This window comes from Chenopodium album, chromosome 22 (assembly GCF_948465745.1).
Source record: "Chenopodium album chromosome 22, dcCheAlbu1.1, whole genome shotgun sequence".
NCBI lineage: Eukaryota > Viridiplantae > Streptophyta > Magnoliopsida > Caryophyllales > Amaranthaceae > Chenopodium > Chenopodium album.
Window position 1 is genome coordinate 40,223,616 of NC_137855.1, and position 15,937 is coordinate 40,239,552.

The window sequence follows — 15,937 nt, forward strand, 5'->3', positions numbered from 1 at the left end:
AGAACTTTGCTGGGATTTGTGCGAATGTTGCTCTTGGTTTGAAAAGTTATGATGATACTTTGAGGAATGAGAATGGGGTTGTTCTACCGAAAACTAAAGAGTTTGAGTTTGCAAAGGAGGGGATTCCGGGAAGTCATTGCAGTTCCCACTGATACCATTTATATTATAATTTTGCTTGTGATGCTTGGTAAGCTCTTGTTGTAAGTTGTAAACAGAACATATGAAATCAAAGGGCGTAAACTCACAATCCCTCTTGCCATTTGTGTTGGTGATGTTTCAGTCCTTTCAGACATAAAGCGGTTTGCTGTATGTTACAGATCATCTGCCAGAAACTTTGTTTGACGCTCTCCTTCCTGGCCCTGTGACTTTAGTACTAAGACGAGGTTCTTGCCTAATTTTTGAGTTTGTCTTTACAATTTGATTTTGTGAAGATGGGTACATGCTTGCTCTGTATATTTTATATACACAAGTATTGACAATACTTTTTAGAAGCAGGGAAGCTTGTTGTGCGTTTCATGATTTCATTTCATCAGACTAAACTGATGTATTATGAATAACTGGTGTACTGTCTTTTTATGTGTCTATGTGAAAGACTTTGAAATCCTCTGGCAGCATTATTGTGCATGTGTTCGATGGTGGTGACTGGTGAGCATCCAATGGGTCGTGCAGGATCTATAATTGTGGATTTGACTCGAGTCTTGGAAAATATATAGCTACTCTCTCCGTCCCCTAGTAACAATTTCATGGTTTGGTTGTTTTTACAGATCGTTGTTCTCTTGTATGTTCTGAATTTTCTGTTTAATGACTTGTGAATTATTTTGGCTAGTAGCTTTCAACTGGTAGGCAGGCAGACATTAGGGATGAATTGATGATATATCAATTCACATTTCACAGCAGCATTAAAATTCCCTGTTATTGATACTACACATTTTTCGTGTTTATGTACGTACATACAATGTGATCACATTCAATATTAATAATCTCATATGTAATACTCTGTAACACAATTCTTGTGATATTACGACTTATTTTTTTGTACATAAAATACAACAATGTTGTATACACCAATGTATTCTTGTGAACTCTAAGCATTGATTTGGGTACATGCCTACTCATTGGCTTTTTCGCTTTTTCTCACCAGCTATTTTCCAAACGAACTCAAATTCAGCCATTCCACGATCTGAACATACTCAATATGTTCATTCTATATCCAAAATGCTCCAATATGCTATTATCCTCGTCCTTAACATCATTTTCGTCCGAATTTTCATTTTTCATTTTTAGCTTCGATCAAGTGATTACAAGTATAGTAAATGACTAAAAATAACAACATACATAGGCAAAACTTCAAGACCCAAATTCTTCAAAAATATTATAGAAAGGAAAATAAAAACAGAAGACTTAGACGGACAACTACTGCAACTTTACAATGAACATAATGAAATTGAAATTGTTCTAGGATTCACAATTAGACATAAACATCCAACTTACAACCCGCAGAATTGGGAAAAAGATAAACCCTAAAATCGACAATGAAATGAACAAAATTACTAAACATTAAACAACAAAGGAAAATTTGGTGGATTGTATGAGAAATACCGAAAACCATACATCCAAAATCACTACATTGATGCGAAACGAACCCTTACACGATACCCAAAAATCATTTTGCTAATCATTCAACAAATACTGATCAATCCAATTGATCTCGAACACTTTCAAGAACTTGCCTAACATCTTTCCCAGAAAAATTCCTATCTTTCTTATCATAAAACACATTGTAAACCGTCCTTAAAACATCCAAAACCCTAGCAAGATCTTGATCATCTTCCAAAGGAGATTTTCGATCAAAAAAATTAAAGGGTTTAATTTGAATCAAATTAGCCTTATGTTCACCCCAAACCTCTTCACAATCATCCACAATCAAAACAACCCGTTCGTACGACAACACAACATCAAGCCCTTTTCGATCCGACTTTGTACAATGCTCCTTAGAAATAACTCTCGTAAAACAAAAGTTACTGTTGAACACGCCCATCTTTGTCTCAAGCAACTTACCCACTTCCCTAGCGTAGGATTGTTCCGCCATGGTGTATATCGACAAATCAAACATAGTACTTACTTGCTCGAGAAAATGACACGTACCCGTCCTTAACTTGACCAACCAATCACCACCCAAGATCTCGAACACGTCATCATCTTTACCCATTTTGTTCTTTTTTGGATCCTTTAGGTTAACTTTCTTGGTGTGAATTAACGTGTTGTCCAAGTCAAGAAGTAAGTGAAGCTTCTTGTGTTTAAGTAAGGTTTCGAGATCACGGTCTCGAACACGACGAATGGCCTCGAGGGTGAGGGAGAGTTTAGGATCAATGTAACGGAGTTGTATGGTAGTGGGATTATCGCACTTGTTCTTGGTTTTTTTGCAAGATGAGCATGAATTGTTGATGAATGCATAATGTTGGCATTGGTTGTTGTTTTTCTTGTCGATTGATAATGATGCTAGTATTTCTTCCATGTTTTTCTTTGAATTTTTTTTTTTATGAATTTAGTTAGTATGGAAAATATTTGGGGGATTTGTGATGTGTAGTTGAGGATTCAATTGCGCTGAAGAACTAGGGTTTGATTTGATAGTTGCTTAATCGCTGTTGAAATCGGTGATCAAGTTGCCTAAATATAAAGGTTTGGGTTATCAATTGAGGTTGGAACTTTAAATAAAAGATGAGTACTATTTATACCACTTTCCTTAAATCAAGGTTAGTCTATATGTTGTGATATTAACGGTGGTATACCATATACTACACTGGAAAAGTAGAAATAGATTAATTGTTGTACTTGTATCTTTATAAGTTCCAAGTTTCTAACCTACAGACTGTTGGTGTAGTGGTAATTAAGGCTATACTTGGTAGGGAGAATCGTTGTTCAATTCCTAGCTTAAAGGGTGAAACACCAAAAAAAATTCTATTTTTTTTTTAAATAACATAATCATTTGAAAATGAGATTTTGTTATTTCCGTCTCGATATAATTTATCTATTGCGAATATTTGTAATATTTAAACTATAAACTAGTATGTGGCTCGGGCGATGCCCCGAGTTGCTAGTTTGTAATTAACATTCGATTAGTTTTTGCTTAATATATTGAAAATCATCTTAAAAATTTAATATTTTGAAAAAAAATTTGTTTTAGGAGAACCAAATTTAATATTTGTAACAAAATTTAATCAAAGTTGTTAAATTATCCTATGATATAACAAATAGTACAATTAAGGACTAATCATCTTATCCAAGTTAATTATAATTTTGTTGGATAAATTTACACAACATATGGATAGATAAAGTGGTAAGACTTGCATAGTAATGCTTGTTGGTCTCAAGTTCAAGTCTTGCTATAGACATTTTTTAGATGTCAAATCTAATTCTTATTGTGGAGGTGACGTGACATATATTGATGACTTGGCACATTTATAGAGCTTAAAAGGGTGACACGTGACACAGATTCTGTTTTAGGAACGCTTTTTAATATATAAGCATAGATTTTGACAACTAATTACATTAGTGTATACCTAGAGAATAAAAGTGAGTTACTAAGTAAGTTTTTTGTATCTAAAAGAAATTGTATACAAATTTTTTTTCAAAATGAAATATGCAGATAAATCTTATAAAATAATTAAGTTCAGACAAGAATATAAATTCAAATTCAATTTAATCAAACTAACGTGAGCACTATAAGAGTTTGGTTTGCTCGGCTTAAAAGGGTTGCAAGTTGTGTTTTTGGCCTAGCTAGGTCCAACCCTTGCCCAAGCCACCTAAATATGTGTGATTTCGTGTCAAAATTTTCAATTGGGTGACTCGGGTGAGACCTACCAAAGCCCTCTTGTGTCTTGTCATCATGTTTTGGTCATGTCTTGCTTAAATTAAATAATATGTTTTTAGTTACTTTATCGTGTAGAATTTCTTCCAAAAAAAGAAATAACTTAAGCTTAACACACATAATAACATGTCGTGTCGTGCTTATCTTGTGTCTATCTTCCTAAAAAGAAATAACTTAAGCTTAACACACATAATAAGTTAATAACATGTCGTGTCGTGCTTATCTTCTGTCCATGTACGAAGGCTTTGCGGCCCTTGCCCATCTCTCTAGGTTCGGCCCGTAGCTATCCAGCCCCTATGCCCGCAATGTTAAAGAATCAAACCGAAAAACACTCCAAAAGAAATCACGACAGTCGGAGCCTTTCAAAGTCTCTCTGCCCTCTTCTCCTCTGCACCACCGCCGGCGCCGGTAATCTTGTACTCTGTTTCACCATAAAGGTACTCAAAACTCCTTCTCTCTTTCTTGTTCTTAAATTTCATCCTTTAAAATTGCAATTTTGCCTACCTGATCTTGTACTTCTTTTGAAATTTTTGGTACCTTTTGCTTTTTTCCATTGTAATTTGTTTGCAATAGAACAATCAATTATCTAGTTTCTTATTTTTGGGTGATAATTTATAGATTCCTGCATTTCAATTGTTTGATTGTAAAGTTCAGTTCTTGTTCCAGATAAACAAAAACCCAATTAATTGAAAGTACCCCAGTTGGGATTTTCCGGATTAAGGGAAGAAAATGAAATGGAAATATGCAATGGTGTGTTCTTCGAATCAGAACAGAAGCATGGAGGCTCATAATTTGTTAAAAAAACAAGGGTTTGATGTTTCATCTTATGGTACTGGTGCCCATGTTAAGCTTCCTGGACCCTCACAAAATAAACCTAATGTTTATGAGTTTGGTACTCCTTATAAGCAAATGTTCGATGAGCTTCGTCGAAAAGACCCCGAATTGTATCCTTTGAATTGTTGGGCTGTTCAATTTTTAAAGCATTTGAAATGGGTTCTGATTTTTGTATGTTGTTCTTGAATTTGGTAGTTTTTATTGTTGATTGGTGAGTAGTTTTAAAGCATTATATCTGATTAATGATCCCATTATGTTTTCAAGCATAGTTGAATGGATTTCAAAAGATTAATTGTGTATGTTCTTGCTCTTTTTATATTGTGCTAAATGAGTATAGTTGATTTTGGAGTTGTTTGATGGATATATAATGCAGTTGGAGTTTTTCTAGTTACCGATATGTGGTGTATCACTATTACATACATATTGAACTCTGTGCTTTTCTTCGAGTTATCAGGCCTTTTAACTATTGTTCATGTAATAGACTTCTGGTGCCAATAGTGATTCATAAGCCAGCCATTTTCTGGTCGATCTTTATTTTTTCTCTAGGGCAGTTGTTTCCTTGATAGAGCTCTAAAAATCAGGAACGTTAGGGTGCATCTTAGATTTCTATGGAGTTTAAAACATATAAATTGGAGAATTGCAATGAAATTTAGCTTAGAAATTGGACTGAGGAATTAAGGTGACAGCTATTGTAAAGTACTGTCCCATTCAGTTTCACGATGAAATTATTGTCTCCGATAGGGAAGGGGGTATCATGCTTGAGCATACCTTTATAGTATATACTACTCAGTGACTCTTTATAAGCCTATGGCTTCGGAGTTAGTTTTTGCTTTTTTGTAGTTGAGTTTGAGACCGAATCTTTTAAGTTGGGTTTGCCACTTTATTCCTTCATGTTCTAGTATTATTTTTAGTTGGTTGACCTTAACAGTTGCCTATGTACAAGCGTAATGGCATATTGCCAATGCTGAAGCGGAATGCAGCTGTCAAGCTTGCTCCTCAACGCTGGCAAGATAATGCACATGATGGTGCATTTGATGTGGTGTTTACATTTGAAGAAAAGGTCTTTGACATGGTTGTTGAAGGTAAGCTATTTGGATGTTCTTTAGGTGCTGCTGATAAAGTTCTTGCGGTTCCTATCTTAATTCATATTCAGATAATGATAATAAATAAAATCACTTGGAAAAACGCATAATGATCTCAATCTTCTATGAACTTAATCATTTGTACTTTTTTTTCTTGGATATTGCTCTAAGGAAGACTGATTTTTTATTTATTTATTTATTTATTTTAATTTTTTTTTTTTTGAGTCGTTTGTATAAGAATTTTTTTATGTAGATAGTGAGATGTTTAGCATGAAAGAAATACCCCATGATATTGTCAATTAACATACTTGTACTATAATCTAGTATCATGGGCCATGATAGCTCAACCAATATAGATACTCCCTATCTGGCGGAGACTAACTTAACACCCATTGTTTAAAAGATTTTAGATCATTTGTACTTTTTCAAAAATCAGTATAACTGCGATGCCTTTTAGGAATATTCCTATGTTTTTTCAGGGATATGTGCTTTAAACAATTCTCTTCTCATGATGAAAACAATTATGGTGTCTACAAGCTTGCAAGCCCCTGAATCCACTTTAACTTCAATTTGCTGATGTCTATAAGCAAGATATGACATATGAGAACTAAAAACAGACCCTGTAGAGTGTAGGTATTTGGAGCTGAATAGAGTAATACTTTGTATATTTCAATCTGCTTCCATGCTTTCAGTAAACACAAATTTATCTCAGAGTCGTAGCAAATTGTATAAACAATGAAACTAATATGCTTCATAACCACATACCATAGTTGCTATTCGTTAGTCGTATGGATGACCAAAATACTGAAGATTGTTCATTAGGCTAGAGTGATCAATTGGTTGTTTAATTTTACTTTAACCTTCTTTGATGAATAGATTTCAAAACTCCCAAGTGTTTCAATAAGACAACCACCAGCCAGAATGATATCTGTTTAAACGAGATCTAAGGAGGTCTAAAGTAAGCAACTTACCAATAAAATCAAAAGCTATTAGAAAGGCTGTTGCTGAAAGTACCCAGTGATCCAAGAATTGGCTGAGAATTTTGTATCAAAGGGTAAAGCCATTGTCAATGTACTGGCTTTTGATAATTGTTTTTAGCTGGTTAAAATAGGATTATAAGAGACAAAATGGCCTTCTTGTCATTCCTTAGTTTCCGTCGTCGTGTCTTTCATCACATATCATTGGCTTCTTTTGCTTTGGTATGATGTTCATTCATTACTTTTAAGTTTCAAGCTCTTGCCTTTTGCCCTTGCCTACTTTGCATCAGTCAAGTCATGTCTGATTATACTCTTAGAGTATCGAAACTAAGAAGAAATCATCGAGTACTTGTTGTTGGACAGATCTTTACAACCGTGACCATGTACTTATGAAACCTGTTGCCATCATCAACCTTGAGGTAAAAGATAATCATGAGGAGGCAGCTATTGGTGGTCGCCTTACACTCGATTTATGCCAAGAGGTATGCAGAATTAAGATTGAATTGTTGTAAGTTGTGCCACTCAATGATTAAAATATTTGCTTTCTACTTGGGTGTGTTAGCCTTTTGTAGTAACAATCTACACTTAAATTTCTCATTCTGCCAATCACTTGTACATGATAGCCTTGATAGGGCTAGACATGGGTTTTTGTAGTAATGTCCAATTGGTGCATGATAGGGCTTCCCATGGTTCTTAAACATGATTCCAATGATTTGAAAATTGAATTGGGGAAGGGAGAAGAATGTTATTGAGACAAAGACTGTCAATTGCAATCAAACACTATAGGATAAAGCAGCACCAGCTGCACCACAGTGTTCCTAATAGATGTTTTTGTTAGGAAATTATGGCTATGTTTATTTTTGGGAAATATCATTTTCCAGGAAATTAAGTTTTTCATGTCGTGGCTTGTAAGGGGTGAAGCCAGGAAAATATCTTTTTGTAAGATAAAATTAGTCATCCCATTGGAGGAATATATATACTTTTAGTTGTATGTACTGTATATATGTAAGCAATGGGACATTTTGCTCCCTATTCATCACCTTGCTCATTTCAACCTATGGTAATTTGCTTATACAGGCATGCAGCTTCTAATTAGTATGTGAAAATATGATGCAGATTGACGCAATTGATTCCTGGGAAGATAAGATAGATGAGATAATAGCTGCTTTTGAAAGGCATCATAGACGGAAGATTGTCTACACCATATCCTTTTATTGAAGATATTGAATGGATATTCTGGTGCTGGCTGAGCAATGTTTCAACAGCTGTTCCATGGATAAATTTCACACCCTGACGCTACTCTGTATGAGGTAGCCAACCTGCTGATGGGAATAGTTTACAAAAGCAAGTCTCGAGAAGTTGTTTTCATGCACAAAGAACGGTTACAGATTGCTAGTCACTACCCATCATTGCCTGTAACCCACTGTCTTAAACTTCAGATATTGTATAGTTTTTAGCAATAGGTACTATTGTGGTATTATGCAAAGATGAGTATTGGATGCAAGACTACGCGATTCTGCAAAGAGCGTGCTCCTGTTTTTTTGACATCAAAAGAAGAAAGAAAAACAGAACAATTTTGCGTGCACCCTTTGATTCGTTGGTTAGCCTGTCAAAATTAACAGGGGTATGTTATAAAATACAGATGTGTTGTGCATTCCTTTTGCTGTCATGTTATGTACTTATGTGGTTCCTTTCGAATTGATGTGAACTAAAAAGTTGAAGAGAGGATGAGGGGCACAATCACTATACAATTAAAACATGAAGAATGTATGCTCACTTCTTTATAGAAGTCCACCTCATTACAGTTATAATTTCGCTATTTGATCGACTCAAAAGGAGGTATATGAGTACACATTATTATGTACTTATGTAGTATGATTGAATGGTCCCATAAAATTATATCGTAATCTTATTTTTGCATATGAAATATCGGTCTCTTCTCCAAAACAAATAACGAAAATGTGTACCCTCAAATTACCATATGATTTCCAATTCAAAACTTTGGGTTCCATACTCTTGTTGGGTTGCCTAGACCCTACTGAAGCACGTATAAAGTCCATATTAATTTGTTTTTATGGTTCCGCATTATCTGCACTAATATCATGAATTGATTGTTACAACTTATAAGCAATTAACCAATGATAAGTCATCGTCAAACGTAAAAGACAATATAATCAAAAGCTAATTTGGACAAACATAAAATCATTTGTTACAGTATTCTTGATTACACTTGACATTCTTTTAATTCTTGGCTACAACCAAGCAAATAATGGTAACTATTTGCCTTTTGTTTGCTTGTATAGTATAGCATATTCATACAAATTTCTCTTAATAATTTTCCTACTTAGGGCCAAAATAAGAGAAATTATATGAAGCCTAATACTCACGATCACACGTGCAATGTGGCCAGGTTACAATGCCAACACAAAGCCTTTTGTTTGTTGCTTTCCTGAAAAGTTATGCTCATAGGCCATGGTTCAAATGATCCACTGTACTGAGAATATGCCGAGTACGGAGTACTTCACAAGAGGTACGTAACTAATTTGATTAAAAAGTTGTCACGTTACTAGTTTAGATTTCACTACAATACTAGTTTGACAATTAGTTCCAGGCAGAAGATGAGGATAACATATTATACAAGAGTTGTAAATCTTGACGCGAACAAAAACCTGCAATCCAATCATGCCCTGCATACAAACACATAAAGAAAGAATAAAAAAGGCCATCAATAAATATTTGAAAGGACTTGAAAAATCAAATGGTTATGTTATTCTATTTAGTGAACTAATCAAATTAGTGACTGTAGATCACAAGTGTCAATTAAAACTGCAATCAGTTTCTAATAATGCAATGCTCTAACTTGCTGGCAACCTTAATGCCCTTACAAATGATATTTCTTACAACACAAGTTCAGCAATAATAATAGGAAACTGTTTTCATTCATTTTCACTCCAACATATAATAGTATATAAATTAGTATTAATAGATTTTGATGCGTATAAGCAATCTACCTAAGTTCATTATAAAAAAGGGGATACTTTCTTCACCTTCTTTGGTTTAAAACACTCTTTCTAAAATCACAAATCCCCTAAAATTTCCCTCCTTTCTCAAAGTATGGCTTTGAAGTGGCTCTTAAATTCTGTCTTCACTCACACACTTGTACACGCACCTGATCAGAAACAAGGCCTAACTGTTGAGAAAGTTAACTTACAGGCCAAAGAGACTGGTGTTAGCACCTTCCAAATGCCTCTCCATTACCCACGATACAAAAAGGCGGACTATGAGAATATGGAGGAATGGAAGGTGGACATGCTGTTGAATCAGTATGGTCTTGGTCATCACGTCAAGGGTTCCCTTGACACGAAGAGGAAGTTTGCTATGGGAGCATTCCTCTGGCCTGACCAGCTCTGAATCATTCAGTTATTCAACATGGTGTTTCCAAAAGGCCTTTAAGAACTGGAGTTGCCTGATAGTATGAGGCCTTACAAGGCCTGTTAACGTTTAAGAAATATATACTACTACCTCTGTCTATATCTAGTTGTCATGACTCATGACACTAATGCGAATTACCATATCAACGTGACAATTACATCTAGACGGAGGGGGGGTACTGTCTTATATATATATAGGTAATAAAACATAAGTGGTGCTCTCTAGCATGTCTTATAAGTCCTGTAAGGAGGTCACTCAGTCAATTGGTCCTGGTTGTCCACAGTTTCAGACAGCTTAGTATGAAGTTGGGAGAAAGGAAGGGAAATTTGAGGAGTGTTCTTTAGTTAGTAGATTGTGAAGGAGTTTTTTGTAGTATATTATAAATTACTCCGTACTTCATATGAAGTATACTAGTTTCCTAAAGGTGAGCTATATGTGTTGTTTTTCTGTTAATATAAGACCTGAATCATACTCAGAACCAGGCAACAACTACAACCCCATAAATCATGAACTTCCAAGAAAAGAAAAGGTGTAAAAGAAGCAAGTAATAATGAGCTAAAAGGTGCAAATTCCATGCAGCGTAAGAGCACTTATTCCTAATTTGACAAGAAAAGTACAATTATAACAGTTGTACTGTGAGTTTGTGACCATGAATGTTTCTACACACAAATGACAAATTCCAAACTTTCACAGTTTCTAGAGTCTAAACCTGTCTGATATTGGAAACCAAAAAAGTACTGTGTAAAATTTAACCAAGGACACCCTCTCCCCAAACAACTACTATAAATTTATCTCCAAGATCAGACAAAACACCCAATTCGATGGTAATTTCTTACTGTGTACTTAATAATTTGATAGCGAATAGAATGACCAAAATTAAAAGAAAAACACACACACACACACATTGGCCACATACAAATGAGCAAAAAACAAACAAGAAACGATGACAGCATCAGAAAACAAATACTACCTCCGTTACATATTATTTGCAACGATTTGACATAAATTAGAGAGAAAAAATGTCTAATCGTTGCAAATAATATGTAACGGAGGTAGTAAATAAATTTCAACTTTTTCTTAATAAAAAACAAAACAAAAATAATGAAAACTTTTTTTCCCACCATTGTTTCTTTTAGGTAACTGTAATTGGGTAACTGGCCATTTTCCCCAAAGATAGTAAATTAAGGGAAATACTCCGTACTAATAAGGGAGGAAAAAGTTGGTGGAAATTGGACAAGAATTCACATGGAAGCTTTAAACTAATGGTGACGAAATGCAGGCGGCAAAACTATAGTTTATGTGGGCTCAAATTAAAGATTCAGCCAAAATCCAAAGACCATAAATCCAAAAGCATTCGATACTACCACTATTTTACTCTCATCCTCTCATTCTACCAAAAACAAAATACCCACTAACAGTTGCTGGCTTTTGAAAAATGAAAACTAAAGCAGTATATTCTCCACAATACCAAAAAAGCTCTTAAAAATGACTAGTTCCTTACTTTGGTCTGGCTATAAATTGCTTATTTTTTTGGGTTGAAAGGATGGCTAGTTGGCTATCTGTTGCCTTGCCATAGCATAATGCCATGGTCCTAGCAGAATGTTTTTCAATGAGATGCCACAATCACTAGAACTAACATTTCAAATCTCAACCTTATCATATAATGTGCAAAGTCAATGGTAGGTAATTCTATGTACTTTGTAACACTAGTTGGTAATGAAGTGATCACAGCAACACCGCCCACTACGAATTCTACTGATGATGGATTTGGGAGCAATGTTTCCTACTCCATACTACCTTTATTTCTTTTTAGTTGTAACAAAAATTTGTGAGACATAAAAAAATTCTTTTATTGCAATTTAAAAGAAACAGGGTAATAATATTTTGCAAACAATTATCCAAACCATGCAAATTGATACTATTGTAGACTTTTAGAATAGTTTCACAAAACTAGGTAGCAAATTGTGTTCCGGAATGCATTTTACATATCATTGCAAATTAACATGATGATGCTAAGGAAGTGATTAAGAAAGAAATTGATTTGAGATTATAAGTTTAAACAAAGGAGTCTTTATGCATGAATCAAGTGTTCTACTATTATTCAGAAAGAAGCAAACGGTTAAAATTACGACAAGTATATAAATATACAAATGGACATGGCATAAAATAGCAATATAGTATGAAACATACCATGTGCAAGAGGCCTACAAAATTATATAAACTGGTGGATAAGAATGGAGATGGAAGATTTTTACAAATCAAATTCTACTAGTATATGAAGATTGATACGTTTGCCAATTCTAGGAGATAAAATAAAAGTAGCTAGATTGATTATCACCATTAAAAAAATGAAAGAAATTCACGCACCCTTATTTGAGATAAAAATTATTGATACCTAAGAACTCATGTGGACCCATGCAACTGTGAGTCAATACTTAAACAAGTATGCAAATGAATACATGATAGCCAACAAGAGGAAAATTTGGTTAGGAATTGTCAATTTATTTTATTGTACGTTTAGCATTATAGTGTGGATATAATGCTATATTGCTATGCCTAATTACAAGTTGGAAGTGCATGAAATCAAGATGTTAATGCATCATAATTAATGTAGCTAGAAGCCAAAATTAATCAATTTGTTTACCAAGAGATAGACTTGTTGACATTAGTGTTATTAAGGATAGCAATTGCATTGCAGAAGAGATTTTGGGCGCTGGGAGATATGAATAACTTAGGCAAACATGAAACATCATATATTATGAGGTATTGATAATATCCTGAATATAATACTGTATAATATGATACTCATGTCAGAATATAATATAGCAATGATTTTACAAAAAAGACATTTATAATAATTTGGGGCAGTATTTCTATCATCATCCCACCTTAGTTAGGGGTATTAGAAAATATAATACTTAGTATCTTTTTAGAACATCTTTAAAAGTACTCCACATATGTCAATTAATTCCGAATAGAGAATATAATCCCCGGTTTCTACAACAACCTTTCAAGTAATATAAACACCAAGTAGGTTAATGCCCTCCTACACAAAACCTCACTCTAGAATTCGGCTGGATCAATTGCCATTCCTAACATGTAATCACAGGCTTGGAAGAACGAAGTATTGATCTACCACTCCTTAACTGACTAAGTATACACTACATGGTTGTATATGCAACTAGAATTAGTATATTGGAATTGAACTACAAACAATACTAACAAGAAAGTATGAGCAATTTTGGGTAATACAATATAACAACAGATCTTATATAAAAATAGAAGTCGTGTAATTGAGGAAGAAGGATGGTCATCTTCCACTATAAGAATAACAAACTTCTATGTGAATGAGTGCTTAAAATGTGAACTTGGATTTTAGCTCCTAAATTTCAAGTGAAGTAAGAGAAAAGGGAGATTAATCCATCAAAAATTGTATTTACGCGTCCCTTTACCTGAAAGGCAGCTAAATATCCCCAACCTTCCGGATGTTGGCAAAGCTTACTAAGGTGACATGAAGAGGGGCAAAATAAGACAGGAAGAGAGAGAGCACAGTAACTTCTTAACGCTAAACATAATACTTAAATTTTTTATATAACAAGATAAGAGTAAAATTTTAAATACTAGTATTAATGACCTCGATCGTTTTTTGTTTTTTTGTTTTTTTTTTTTCAATAAATTTTTAAGTAATTAATCCTGAATGCTTATACATGAAACTAAGGATTACGAAAGAATAATACCCCTAATTAATAGGCCGGACCTTGATTGCTAGAACTGCTCCCCCTCAGAGTCTCTCTCTGTCTCACAATTCTTGGTCCAAAATAAATGCCTAACTTCAATCATGTACCCACAAAGCAACTCCCCTTGAGGGCAGTAAACATGAAGGTAACTTATACCAGAAGAGGTGATGACACATAAACTGTAGACAATATTTTGTGTTAATAAGAGTACAATATGCCCCACATCATATGACACACAAATCTTACATCACACAAATCAAAGAAAGAGGTACTCTTAATTTGAAGGAGCATTCAGTAGCCTCCACATCACATTAACAACCAAGGGCATTTTTGTCAAATCCACAAATCCCAGGTGTTTTGATCCCCCTATAAAAGGGAAGTTACTAAATCTTCAAGGTCTACAATCAATCTTTGAAGTTCAGATAGCATCCAGAAAGTTTTCCTCTTAAATCATATGACACCAAAAATAGATACAAAAACAATGTATCAACAAAAGCTTCAAAACATGCACCAATCCCCCTTATATTATCAGTTTCTTAAGATGCTCATCCCATTTTCTATGACCTTCTCTGTTTTCGCCTTCTTATTTTTGCACCCATCTCGGCCTCCCTTCTTCCATTCTCTCATCTCCCACTTATCTACATTCTCATCCCAGCTCTTTTCCCTTGCAGCTGACAAGAACTACATATTCCTATTATGTAATGGAATACTGGTTTTCATTGCAAAATACTCAAGTGGCACTGTCGATACTTGCTCACCATCCCTGCCTGAGACAAGTCCTGATAATGACTTGTATTACAAGGCATACAATCAGGCTATGCAATCCTCAATAGAGAACTCTCGCTTGGTGGAGGATGCCGCCACCAATGAAGATGAGGATGAAAATGGATCAGAAGGAAATGAAATCATGCCAAAGGAAGATGTTGAGGAAAAACGTGTTGTGTATCAGATCACAGATGGAACAATATGGGAAGAAGTAGAAGAAGAAAAGTATGAAGATGTTATCATTAATGATAACAAAGAGTACAAGAAAGAATATTCTGACAGTTGGTCTTATGAAGAGCAAGAAGAGGAAAATAATGAGTATTATGCAGGGCAAGAAGTGGAAAATTATGAGTATTATGCAGAGCAAGAAGAGGAAAATTATGGTTATTATGACGAAGATGAAACAGAACAAGAGGAAGCAATAGCCAAGATGAGTACAGAGGAATTAAACAGAAAGTTTGATGATTTCATTAGAAAGATGAAGGAAGATCTCAGAATCGAAGCCCAAAGACAACTTATAGTTGTTTAAAATGATTAGAGATGAATACATGACTTCATTGTAACATAACTTTCTTTTCCTCTTCCATTATCCTCCATATGTTATAGAGTATACATAGATGCTTTTTTTCATCTTCAATCCCGCTTTACTTTAGACCATAGATGTTAGCAAATACCATAATTATGTTGTATATATTTCTTGGTTTGTGTAGTACACTATTATCATAGAAACATCTTCCCTTGTTAGTTTTCTTGTCTTCTTGAGACATTCAAGTTTGTAGAAAAAGACCAACGAGAAAGTCATTCCAAAAACTACAATATACTCCATAACAGGACATTGGAATGTTCAAAATTATATAAATTGACACAAACCAAGCAAAAGAAAATGAGTTATCTTGGTAAAGACATTAGATGGACATCATAATTTTAATAAATTGAACATCCTCATGTCACTAAGCCCCATTTTCCATGATGTTTTCAGATCTTAATAGAAGGAATGGTGGACAATACTCTACGATTTAGCTTTTCACGGGAAAGCTACATATATCTTTACTGGACAGACAATAAGCCCAACCAAACTAAGATGAGTAATGTAGCACACTAGGCACAAATATTAGTCACTTGAATACTTAGTCCGATTTGGATGATTTTTTTTCCACACACATGAGAGATTCCCAACAATCTACATTCAACATGCTAACCGCTAGTAGCCTTGTAAAATTTGATAAAAAGACTATAAATGGG

The 15,937-nt window shown here is 34.4% G+C and overlaps 3 protein-coding genes across 4 annotated transcripts; 2 read left to right on the forward strand and 1 right to left on the reverse strand.

Moving 5' to 3' along the window:
* Positions 1 to 1,693: 1,693 nt before the first annotated feature.
* LOC145604453 (RNA polymerase II C-terminal domain phosphatase-like 4) lies at positions 1,694 to 2,515 on the reverse strand. The gene has a single exon (XM_081660342.1). The coding sequence runs from the start codon at positions 2,513 to 2,515 to the stop codon at positions 1,694 to 1,696; it is 822 nt and encodes a 273-aa protein (XP_081516468.1).
* Positions 2,516 to 4,158: 1,643 nt separating this feature from the next.
* On the forward strand, positions 4,159 to 8,346 carry LOC145605538 (uncharacterized). Of its 2 annotated transcripts, none has more exons than XM_081661609.1 (5): positions 4,159 to 4,305; positions 4,535 to 4,811; positions 5,638 to 5,784; positions 7,125 to 7,243; positions 7,878 to 8,346. In XM_081661609.1, exons 2-5 carry the CDS (start codon positions 4,598 to 4,600, stop codon positions 7,977 to 7,979), a joined length of 582 nt encoding a protein of 193 aa, XP_081517735.1. In that variant the 5' UTR covers positions 4,159 to 4,305; positions 4,535 to 4,597; the 3' UTR covers positions 7,980 to 8,346. The 2 variants fall into 2 exon arrangements, with proteins under 2 accessions (XP_081517735.1, XP_081517736.1); XM_081661610.1 differs by having other exon boundaries at positions 4,168 to 4,305; positions 4,523 to 4,811.
* A 6,005-nt stretch (positions 8,347 to 14,351) lies between these two features.
* On the forward strand, positions 14,352 to 15,426 carry LOC145606069 (uncharacterized). Its single transcript, XM_081662129.1, has one exon. The coding sequence runs from the start codon at positions 14,385 to 14,387 to the stop codon at positions 15,222 to 15,224; it is 840 nt and encodes a 279-aa protein (XP_081518255.1). The 5' UTR covers positions 14,352 to 14,384; the 3' UTR covers positions 15,225 to 15,426.
* The last annotated feature ends 511 nt before the right edge of the window (positions 15,427 to 15,937 follow it).

Excerpts from the sequence above, each read along its gene's own strand:
- LOC145606069 (XM_081662129.1), top strand. The coding sequence starts at position 14,385 with ATGACACCAAAAATAGATACAAAAACAATGTATCAACAAAAGCTTCAA.
- LOC145604453 (XM_081660342.1), bottom strand. The coding sequence starts at position 2,515 with ATGGAAGAAATACTAGCATCATTATCAATCGACAAGAAAAACAACAAC.
- LOC145605538 (XM_081661609.1), top strand. The coding sequence starts at position 4,598 with ATGAAATGGAAATATGCAATGGTGTGTTCTTCGAATCAGAACAGAAGC. Across the intron at positions 4,812-5,637 it reads TCGTCGAAAAGACCCCGAAT|TGTACAAGCGTAATGGCATA; the intron begins TGTATCCTTTGA and ends AACAGTTGCCTA. Across the intron at positions 7,244-7,877 it reads CACTCGATTTATGCCAAGAG|ATTGACGCAATTGATTCCTG; the intron begins GTATGCAGAATT and ends AATATGATGCAG.